This window comes from Haliotis cracherodii, unplaced genomic scaffold (genome assembly GCF_022045235.1).
Source record: "Haliotis cracherodii isolate W230 unplaced genomic scaffold, xgHalCrac1.p SCAF_8, whole genome shotgun sequence".
NCBI classification, from domain to species: domain Eukaryota; kingdom Metazoa; phylum Mollusca; class Gastropoda; order Lepetellida; family Haliotidae; genus Haliotis; species Haliotis cracherodii.
The window spans coordinates 17601221-17613720 of NW_027266341.1; the positions used below are offsets into that span (position 1 = coordinate 17601221).

The following is a 12500-nucleotide window of genomic DNA, read 5'->3' on the forward strand; positions in this document are numbered from 1 at the left end:
GTTTCAGCCTCCACCGAGGCTGAGAAAGGGAGGGGTATACCTGGAATTGCCACACCCTGTCCTTGCATAATATTCTGACATTCCATTATACAGAACACACAAACGACCAGGATCAGACGGGACTGAAAATGGAAAAAAACCATTTATGATAGGAAAGAATATGACGTTAAAGGCAATACTACTATATTTACATTACAACGCCAGCTTATTTTGGGGGGAAGGCTTAAACTGACAAGGTATTAGAAGAGTTTAAGTTTGCAACAACAACAACAAAAACAGTTGCATGGGTAAATGTGTGTATGATGCTGACACACTACACTCAGGTCGAGTCTTGGTTTCGTCCGCTAGATAAGCAGATCCTGGCGAATAAAGGACGCAGCTCTGAACGCTGTCGTATAGAGTCTAATAGATACGAATAGTAAGACGATTCTCACCGGAGCACCTACCTCTTTCCTCAATGCTCATTATGTTATCATATGACAGCTGTTTCTTCATACTACCACAGAATCAAGAAAACAAACTGTTGAGGTATCTGTGTATCACTTCCCATCATAATTATTACCTAGGAAGCAGCGATGACATGGGACAGAATCCCATGTTTATGTACACACTGGGACTATCGTTAACAATGATATATTGAATGTATTAGCATTCACAAATTAGTCTTAGTCATTGTGTGTAATATCTCAAGATTAACAACATCTAAAGGAAACATTATTTCACTTGTTAAAAGGTGTTATCCAGTAACATGCCCTTTAGCGGTATCAGTCACAATGGTCATTAATGCAAGGTAGCCAGAAGACGGTGCGTGTTGAAGGATACCCTTGACTGGTCAGTGGATTTGACCAGCCCCTGCCCCTGGACTGATGAGATGCAAGTCGCGGGTGGCCAGCTGCAGTTATTCAGCTAGTGTACTAGCCTTCGGCGTGACATTGATGTCAGGATTAGTCTGGCTTACTGGACGATATCATGGATTAGTTGATCACAGCAGCCGGAGTTGACAGGTGACTAATACTATACCTGATTCCCACACGACGTAGGGATGGCAACTGAATTGTCAAATCTGCCTGGAAATCAGAACAAAAACTTACACATCTATGCAAAAAGAACTTCCTTTGATATTGTGCTCAGTGTATATGGTATACAAGTAATTGACAAATATAACTACAAGCCGATTGTGTTTCTGTTTGGTAAATATCATGTATTAGGGATTAAAATGAATTATTTATGTAACATTTGACGATAAGAAAACACACAAGGGTAATAATATTTTTATCATACGTCATTCTTAAAAACGAGAAGTTTATTATGTATATCAATTCCCATATGTAATAAGTATGAATCGCGTGAGTGAACCGTCACATTTATTTTAAACATATCGTGTCAAATTATGTTTGTCAACAGAATCACTTAATCGTCGGGAAACCAAGCTCTACACTTATTGAAAGCGTTATCAAATAGGTGTTATCCAGCAAGTAAGCATCGACGTCGACATGTTGAGCTCATTAAAAGTAGTCCAAGCTAGATGTATCGGACACTAGTTGTAAGTTAAGACCTTTATGTGATGAAATTGTGTCCATAATTTGAAAACAGTTATTAAAGAACGTTAATCGACATTCGTGAAACATTCCTAATTCTCATCGGAAATAGTCAGGCTACATGAGTGTCCTGTGCAACTACACATTTGTCTCCAACTCAGGTGCAGCACCATATATTTTTTTTTAAGTCTCATATTTTCTATGGCGGATGATTTGAAGATTATTCCATGGGAAGAATCGGCTCGTGTGCCCTTCATGTGCCCTTTCGGTCACTGTGGTTATTCACTCCACTGAAGTTTAACCTGGAATTGTACCTCCGACCCGTGAAGATCCGGGATAGAATAGGTCTTCAGCAACCCATTCCTTCCGTAAAAGGCGACTAACGGGTTGTGGTCAGGCTCGTTGACTTGGTTGATGCATGTCATCGATCCCAACTGCGTGGATCGATGCTCATGATAGCAGTCCCTGGATTGTCTGGTCCGGACTCGATTATTTACAGACCGCCGACATACAGCTTGAGCTATTTTGAGTGCGGCGTTTAAACAAAAAAACAACCAACCTTTAATCCGGAAACAAAATATTTGCAACATCTCAAAAGGTCGTTTAACTCATGCTTTAAACTTCACTATTTCATTGTGGTTCATAATCTCATTCTCATGATATAGTCCTAATCGTACAATCAACTCTGCTTCTGTCTTTTAGTTTTCGAATAACAAGGCAATGGACAAATTACGAGATATTTACATGGCTTGTTCTGGTGTATGCAACCCTCTATCGTCGTAAGGTTTAACCACCTTTATATGATAGTAAATATAGGATTAAAGACACAAAATACAGAAACTAAAAGGTGAGCGTATCCTGTCCCACCGGCGACACCCGTCATGACCACATGCAAAGGCAAGTCACTTGTTCACTTGTGAAACATATGAACAAATCAAAAGTAGGAAATTGCATCTGGTATCATATTTTTCACTGATCCGGCAAATTTGGATATGTCCTTCACATGTCTATCATAAGTCTTACTAAGGCCGTGAGTGTTGAAACGTTGATAAATCAACTTTTGGGGATAGTTTTTGGTCACTGAATTTTTATGCATATATCTTAGTTCCAAATTCCATTGTTTTAATATTGCCAATCCGAACAGAAAGTAACCCTGACTCGTATGCATAAAGAAACAGATTAGCACTGAGGGGAGCACAGTGGTCTCCTCCCATTAGTAAGACAGCCCAGTTGTGAGACACCTGAAAACAACAATGTCATACCTGGTTGCACATGTTAATCAGGTAATTAACCCCTATCATGAAAATGGACTTGTCTTATTATAGACAAAAGAAATGACTCAAGATGCTTGATACCCTCTTTTACTTTATTTCATTCAACATTTTAATTCATCCATCCCTTAAATCCATTGTTTTAAAATATTCGCCACTTAGAGTTCAGTTAAAGTTAATTTCACAGTTCACATCATAGTTCACATCGAGGTTGGCACACTGACACAACCTTAATCCATCTTCAGAAGTTTGCCAACAGCATCCAAGAACTGGAGTGGTGTCTTGACACCCTGGGATAGCTGATCCTTCAGTCTGGAAAGTCGATTGTCAATCTCCTTGTACACACGCTTTCTTGCTGGTGGAGCTGCGCCTAGGTCTAACTGAGATAGCTTGGTCTTCTCAGATTTCTCAATCTTCTTGATGATCTCGATGAACCTGTAGAGATTAGGATGACGATGATTCAGTGATGCAATGAGGCGACTGTGAAAACCCTCCAGGTTGTTGTTGGTACTTGGGCCGAATGTCTGGTGATGGTTCCACAGTGAAAGAGGGAATCTGGCTTCATAATCCACCCAGTTTGTGACTATATAGTCGTTGAATTCGTCAGCATTCGGTACATCGGGAGACTGGTTCATGGAGTCAATCCATGCATCCTGAACCTGTTGAAGAGGCAGCAGCTCGTCGGATCCACTGTTCCACAAGGGGGTTATCTCTGTATCCAACAGCAAGACCAAGCTCCTGTGTTTTCCGCCAAATAGCCTGGGTAAAGTGGAAGAAACACCCCTTGATGTCTGAACCTTGAAACTCTGTCCGGAGGGCAAATACCAGCATCTTGTCTTCTTCACCGTCGGCAAAAAGCAGAAACCGCTCACCATCATGGGTCTCTCTTCAGGGTGCTGCAATGTCGACTTCAGCTCTGGTTTTAGGGAGTTTCAGGATGGTGTGTGCGGTGTCTGTACATGGCGCTGCCGACTGAGCTGAAGGAGGGAAATATAGCTGCAGCCTCCGGATCATGTCTCAAGACCTCGTCGTTGTAGAGGGCTGGCATAGGAGTGGTTGGTTCTTCTCTTGCTCTCTTCCTTAAGCTGCCAAGGAACTGGTTTCTGCTGGTGGGTGGTTGTGTACAGTGAAATTTCTGACAAAATTTCCAACTGTTAAACATTTGCCAATGCAGGTCTTAACGGTACATCGCCAGTGAGTACCAGTTTGTCTTACTTTGTTCTTGTAGTGGAGATATCCCTGAAAGGGGACCTGGAGAGTACCTCTTTGACTGGTAATGAACTCATCCTGCTGCAAACCTGCCATGATTGTGCATGAAATGTTCACTTACTTACTTACTTTGGAGATTTAACTTGCGCTTTCCGACTGATGCGTATTTCGCACACGGGCCCGGCCAGGCCATTTAATGTGTTTCCGAAAGGGGCGAAAGTGGTGTGTGCAACCCAAGAGGGGGCTTTAGGGGTTGCTTATATAGAATTTGGGAATTTTGAGATTTGGAATAGGTGCTGATGGGGTTGGGGAGGAGAACTAAGGGAGCTGGGTATGGTGGATGTTTGTTTATGTAATTTTGATTTGGTAGATTATAGTGCTTTTAGATGCGTTTTATTAGTTCCGTTTTGATTAAGAATACGCCTAAGGCCTTGAAGTTTTCTAGTTTATTTTGTGGCTTTAGTATTGCTTCTAGAGTGAGAGCCTTGTTTAGATTGAGGGTGGTTTGTAATGCGGTTCGATGTGTTAGGTAGTGTGTGCAGTGGATGAGTGCGTGTTCTGGGGTTTCTAGTTGTTTGCAGTGTGGGCAGTTACCTGTATTATGTTTTTTTTTTAAAATTAGATGGTTATTTAGGTTGGTGTGTCCTGTTTGGAGTTTAGTGATTACTCTGTCGATTGTTTTTTATGTAATAATTTGGACCTGCACGCTCAGTCAGGTGTAACCACTTATCCCTTCTGTAAACATCAAGCTGCTGGCAAAGTGAGGGTAAACCGATGCCAATGGGATGCCTTCTTCTTGTCACTGTCATATCCCCCAATTTCCAGCATATCACATATAGTTTTCCCTGTAACTTCAAATGACATTTGCTTTCATTATTGACAAATTTAACCTGTCCTCAACCTTTACCGGCAAATGAAGATTTTCGTGTGAGATAGTGGTCTAGAAAAGTTGAAAAATCATATGTTCTAACTAATATAATTGGACTTGGTTCTTATCCTAGATTGCAAATATTCATCAAATCATTTTGGTTTTGGGGCGGCAGGTGCCACATACAGTTTTCCATATTTTCATGGTAAATTTAACACTGGTGTGGGACAAGGTTGTATCCTTAGCCCCAATATATTCATAATTATCTTTTTGGTAAACGGGTTTGCATATACCATAAAAGATAATGTAAACTAAAAATATGATGTTATTATATGCCGATGATCATGACAATGTTTTTTACTTGTTGTATTATGAGTGGTTTGCAAAAAAAATTGCAAATTCTTGCAAATGGGGTCATGCTCTTAACACTACAGTATTTCAGAAATGGTGACATGATATCAAAAACGAAACACTGGATATTATTTGGATCCTGGTTAAATGAAACTTATCATGAATACTTGCTTGAATGTTTTCATCAAAGTTATATTGGTCGACAGCCTATAAAATGGAATCATTTCTGTTGATATGTTAAAGATTTTGAACGTGAGCGTCAAGATATCGGTAGATGTAATTATATTCCCCATTTCGCGAATACCCGAATGTCATTATTTACAGTACACTTGTTCGTTCAGAGGAAGTGAATGTGGCTGCATATGAGGTATCTCTGCAGTATTGGCGTTTGTGTCCTTCTTTCCGGGGACTCGGGATGTAGGTTATGGCACTTATATATAGAGCGCGTGTGGGTATATGTGTGCGTGTATGCATGTCTGTGTGTGTGCGTATGCGTTTGTATTAGCCCGGTCTAATGTCGGTTGTATAGTGCTAGCCCACTGAGACACAATGCCGCAGTTTAACATGGATACAGCCACTCAAACACAGCTTCTGAGCCGGAAGTCCTTTAGCCAAGAATTAATGACGAGGGCCAGGCAGGGTAACAAAAAGAACCATCTTTTAACATCTTAATAATGGTATGGTGTGGTGAAACCGGGAAACCCGGGAAACCCGGGAAACCGGGAATCGAACCACGTGATATATAAAAGAATCACAATCCATTTTCTCATTCAAAACTTTATTCATTAGAAAATATTATAAAACAATTGCTTGAGAAGATTGCACAGGGGTTCTATTACTACTTTGATTGTTGGTACACCTGGATTCTCAGGCACATCTGACATTTTTACAGGAGCAGTATTTGGGGACACGGATGGCTTCCTCTCTGATCCTCACCGCCGCGATTTCGTAATTGTCACAGTAGGCCCAGACGTACACGATGTCGTAAGACTCAATGCACATGTTGCGGGACTGGAAGGCGTTTCCGTGGTGGTGGCTGTTACAGTAGTTGTAGCTGAAACAGTTAAAACAGGTCATTTATGCATGACATTGGTACTCCATGAAACTATTATCATCCTATTGCCATTGAAATTGTTAATGTTCTGAAAAGGGCTCAACGTTTGTTTGTATGGAGTACTTGCTTGTGACTAACGATCACTGTCACCAAGTACTTTCTTATGGCGAAGAATCAATGTCACCAAGTACTTGTTTATGGCTAACGATCAATGTCACGAAGTACTTGCTTATGGCTAACTGTCAATGACACCAAGTACTTGCTTATGGTTAACGATCAATGTCACCAAGTACTTGCTTATGGCTAACGATCAACGTCACCAAGTACTTGCTTATGGCTAACGATCAATGACAACAAGTACTTGTTTATAGCCTACGATCAATGTCACCAAGTACTTGCTTATGGCTAACGATCAATGACACCAAGTCATACGTGGTCTTATATTATTCGAATTGCAGCATGAATTTGTTTTGTTATTTTCATACGTGTAAACTTATATAAAAACATACATAGATCTAATATTATTAAACGCATCAAGGTGTAACTATGCTTTCCAAACTTACAATATTAGTCATAACTTTTGAGAAAACGTATTGTTCACATATTTGGGTGAACGTGTTTAGCGCATTGACAACAGTACTCCAGCTATATCATACCTGTCTGTACATAATCGAGTCAGTACCAGGCAAAATTTAATTTATTAACCATCCACGCCAAGCTACAAAGTCTGACCTGTACCCCCAAGGGGTTGATTTACACAATTACAACTGAAGAACAATGTTGGTGAAGTTTGTGTCTGATATTCAACAGGTTGTGTGCGTTCTACCATATACACCGGCACAAGCATGACAAAGACATTAAACCGATCAGACGAGCAATTCCCACAATATTTGTACGTTTTGTTTTAAAAACTCAACAAAGACGCGACTAAAAATAATAAAAGAATCTATGAATGGCTTGATAAATCCTTATATCGACAAAAACACATTCAAGCAGGTTGATAAAAGAATACAAAGCAACAGGGTACAGAACATTTGGCTTGGCGTGATGATGTCCCCCTGAGGGTTTAAGTCAGGGGGATTATCCTTAATCCTTTGATCGCGTCCGAGTAATACAGGCAAAAACCCCTGCCATATGCCAGATTGTTCCCACTTGTCAGGGATAGGAAAGTGTTTTCCTTGTCGAATATTTGTGATTTGTTATGACTCAGTTACTACTTTATACTTTATTTTTAAAACAATTATGCGTAAATGGGTTTTTGGTACCTTCATATATTCATTATTTTCCTTAACTCGAGGTTTTGTTACAAAATGCACCTCATCCATTATGTTCATATACACTATCAGTCAAATGTTTTCCTTTTCTCTTTCATAGATTGTCTTTTCAATATTTTTTTTTTCAAATTCACTGCTTTATAATGTTCAGGCAATCAGGCCAATATATATATATATATATATATATATATATATAAAATAACATTATATTTCAATATAACATAAATATAGTCAGCTCGTTTGGAAACATAATGTCATATACTTTAATTCAGTTACCTCGGATTCGTTCAAGACTATAAATAAATATACAATGCACATTGTAATACTTAGAATCTGAATTTCAAATACTGACTTTTATAATGAATTACGGATGTTCACTTGGTATTTGTTTAGGTTCATGTAAGACTGCGAAGTGGTAAACGTCTGAGACCTGCATCACTTCGGGCTTTCCTCCCACATTAAGCTGACACGCCGCGATATAACTGGAATACTGTTAAAAGCGGCGTTAAACCCAACTCACTCACTCACTCACCCATGTAAGACTGGTGTACATTGTATATAATATAGAAAACCGTATGAACCTCGTGTGACTTACGCGCAATATCCGTAGTCCACCTCCTGCAGGTCAGACAGCACCCAACAACGACCGCCGTACCTGTCGAAGCTCCTCAGTCGCTTCTTGATAGTTGGGCACGAATAGGAGTAGTCTCTGGAATCAGTGATACATTATCGGCTCAATATCATAAAGATTTATTGATATCATAACCAGTTTCCAGCTTTCCAGCTGTCCTTGTTTTGTTCATTATCGTTAAATCTATTTAAATGATTTTATTTAGTTTCATTACACATCATCTGTTTGAAGTAAACAAACATTTGTTGTATTGTTTATCTTGTATCATACGTACACGTCAAACACGCCGCTGGTGGTTTCAGCGAGGACTGGGGGTAGGTAGATGGGCAGGTCCTGACGCTGTGATCTTTCAATGTTAATGGCATCACTGAAACACAATAAAGACATAGATTGTCATGGTAACGTGATCATGAATTTAAAATCGCAGTCCAAGGTTCGATATGAATCGACTTTTTAACACTTTTGACAAATTATCTACAGACATTGCGTCAATATCTCACATGGGGAAATTTGGTGTTTTTCTATTGTATTTTGCATTTTAAAATGCATTGAAATATTTCTTGCAGCAAATCACAATTCTCTGAAACCAGTATAAAAATTACACCTGAATCAATTTTTACAATGTCCGTTTCACAAAAAATGGCTTATACATAATAAGCAAGAGCCTAATATGATAAATAATTATCATTAAACGAAATATATACAAATTTAAATAAATATCGGTGTATTATAATATTCAGATTGTTGGATTCCATTTTCCCATTAAAGCAAAGTACATGTAGAAAACGGCATTAAGGGGCTAAAACAAGGACTGGTCGGCTCGGAGTCAGTATATTGTGTCTGAGTGGGGGTATTCATGTTAAACTACGGCATGGTATCTCAGTCCCAGTGGGCTAGCACTAGTACAAGCAGAGAGAGAGAGAGACGTTGCTGAAGTAGTGCAATAATCTTGGACGCGACGTAAAACACCATTTTACCTTTCCTCACATATGGAGCTAATAGTATACACAACACATACACAACAAGCGTTAGTGTCTCATTATAAAGTGAGGACAATTTACATAGGGTATCCTTCCGTGCTGTCAGAGAGAACGCCGAGATCATCTTCAATGTTGTACGCCTTGACACATTTGCTGTTGGCGTTGGGAAAGTGGGTGTCGAGGTGGTTGTAGAAATCGTTGTTGTGATTGGTATAGCCGCTGCTGTAAGGAACGTTCTGTTGTGCAGGATTTCCAAATGGGAAGTTCGGACCGAAGGGGTTGAAGGGTGTGTTGCCGACAGAAGGAAGGAGTGGGTCTTGGTTGTTGAGGCCGACGCTGTTTTGGAAGCGGAAGTTTTTGCCGAATATGTCGGCGACGTTGGAGAGGAGGGGAGGCGTATATTCAGCCTGGCGTTTGCTTAGGGAATGCTGCTTCACCGACGCCGCCAGTGTGTATGTTACACATGCTAATATAATTAAAACCTGAAATGAAGCAAGTATGTTATTAATTAATTGTATTAATGTTATCATCTACCTGTGATGTTCCGGGTTAGAATAGATCTTCAGCAACTAATGCTTGTCGGAAGAGGCGACTAACGGGGCCGGGTGGTCAGGCTCGCTGACTTGGTTGATGCATGTCATCGTATCCCAATTGCGTAGATCTATGTTCATGATGTCAATCACTGGATTGCCAGTGATTATTTACAGCCCGCCGTCATATAGCTGGAATATTGCTGAGTGCGGCGTTAAACAACAAACAAAAACAAAAACTGTTACCATCATTACGTCCAGGATCAACATCAGGTTACATCATGCCTGTGAATTTTAAATCAGCGCTCGCCTTACATATATTTTCGGGTATTTTACGTGCGCTCTTGAACTATTACTCGCTGGGGCGTGTTACCATGCATGTGTGAACCAACTACAGGTTCTTGGAGGTTATTTTGCTTACTTGATTCTAACCAAACAATTTTATTGTTTTATTTTTGTTTACGATACACAAACATGCAAATTAATCCTACTCAACTCAATGGAATTGGTTCAAATTGAGTCAGTTATATCGGGCCAGGTGACCCGAAACCAGCTAAATATTTTAAGTTCGCTTCTTGAGGCTTTATTTTGTCTTGAGTGATGTACCTTGGACTAGAATTCACAACCGGCATATTTTGTTTGTTGGGGATATAAGCGTTCAGAACATTGCTTGACGTATTTCAGACAAAAGTGATTGGGATTAACACTTGTGCTAACAACAGATAACACTATACAAACGATGCCGATTTGTAGTGATTATTGTCTTTGCTATAAGGCTATATGCTATATGTTTTATAAAGTTTTCAAAATTTCACGTTTTCAAAGCATATGGTTTGTACACCTTCACGTGAACAATATAAAACATATTTCAATATTTCAACATACAAAATCTAAAATAAATACATCGTCGATGTATGGCTCTAATTTCCGTGCATATAGTGTTGCAATTCTTTGAGATTTAACCATTATGATAAAGTCACGACAGGTCTTTTGCCTTTTCTATAAATTGCACTTTTGTGATTTTGACGTTATCAAGATCGGAAATCCGGTTGAATATCTAACAAGCGCACGTCTAGGACCTTTAAAAACTTCTAAAACCACCCTTCTAGGCACCTATCGGTTAAAGTCACAAATACGCAAATTTTGGGACGAAACAGTTCTCAGACATACTCGTACATGTATGAAAATTCTCCAAGGGACTCCGTTATTCATAAATTGAATTACTATTATGATAAAAGGGCATTTTCAAAATAAAATAGTTTGATCAATCTGCTGAGAAAACCATAACAAGACTGAATCTAAAATAAAATGTACCACAGCTTACCTTCATCTTGCAATTGTGACCTTCCACCAACCAAGTTGAACACGAGTAGAGAGGTACGCCTTCGATCTCTATTTAAACCATTTTTGAAAAACCCATCAACAAAGTCACACCTTGATGTAATCCAACTAGCACATTTTCCTTCAAATAAAAAGCTTATGGACTTAGCAAGACGCTCGTGATGGCTGGCTCGGAGTTGGTCACAAGTACCGGTCAGTTTTACAGCCTTTTCACGAATCTGTTTTCACGGCAGGGATCCCTCCATAAGCGTGATGTTCGGATTAGATTAATTTTCTTAGGAAGCGAGTATAGAATTTTATTTCTTAAATATGAGCAATAAACCCTTAACTAACGGGTGAAGCGTACGCATAAAGAGATGCTTTAATCCAGGGCAGCGTATTTCTTCTTGTAAACCACCCCTTACATGTACGTCATTTGTGGCATATTCGAATCGTTGCTTTTCTTCATAACGTTTATAGAATGTTGTTTTATCGAAAGAACATACAGGTATAAATGTAAATGTTATGATATCAAACTTTAAAAACTGAAGAAATATTATTTCACCGTTGCAATGTGTATTCAGTTAGTGTTGATTAAAAGTTTTATATTATTTCATTATTGCCCGCTGTGTTCATATGTTTCCTTGTTCTAATGATCGATTAGTAAGCAATAGATTGTTTGTCCATATGGCCGGAAAGTTGGAGGAAGCGCCATAACATTATTCTCACTCACCATCTATCTCAGAGAAACGCATAATTGAGTTAATATTTATTTCAAGTGAACACTTGACTTATCTTTGCATGTGTTTATGACGGGTGCCATCGGTGGGACAGGATACGCTCATCCTTCAGCGAATACCTGGTATCATCACTATTTGATGGTGATTCATGAAAGCATGCTCATGGCATCGTTGGAATCCAACAACCGACTACGCTTTTAGCAGAGATTTCTACTGATTTTGGAAAGTGTTTTGTTGCTTTTATGAACACGTGTAACGGAGTATCCTTTGTCTTTCTATAGGGGAGTGGCGAGATTTTTAAATGAATATGTTGTTCTGAAATATACCCAAAATGAATAGTTTGTTGGCGGTGGTGAAAAAATGAATATGTTGTTTTGTTGTCAATATTTGATTGATGATACGCAGTAAATAAATAGTATGTTGGATACTGCTGGGAAAAAATAAATTGTTTTAACCTCCTTATCCTCTCCGTACAATTCACATGGATGGTCCCTTGGTTTATAATGCTCTCAGTCCGTCTTTTTTTCTGTAATTTTATAACGGGAAAGGAAGTCAGGAATAAGGCATAATGTATTGTATGTCTTACAGTGTGTTCTCATAAAACGTTTAGTATCAGAATTTAGGTTTGAACAAAACATCTCCCATATGCATTCAATATCAGTAGTAGATATCTCATATTTCGCTGGTGCAAAAGTCATGTTAAGTAAATTTAGACTGCGGTTATGATTTATTAG

The 12500-nt window shown here is 39.1% G+C and overlaps 1 protein-coding gene across 1 annotated transcript; it reads right to left on the bottom strand.

Annotated features, from left to right (window-relative positions):
• Positions 1-6104: 6104 nt before the first annotated feature.
• LOC139450832 (uncharacterized) lies at positions 6105-11036 on the bottom strand. Its single transcript, XM_071232667.1, has 5 exons — positions 11031-11036; positions 9258-9658; positions 8471-8563; positions 8161-8274; positions 6105-6291 (listed from the first exon to the last, which is right to left on the bottom strand). Exons 1-5 carry the CDS (start codon positions 11034-11036, stop codon positions 6105-6107), a joined length of 801 nt encoding a protein of 266 aa, XP_071088768.1.
• Positions 11037-12500: the final 1464 nt, after the last annotated feature.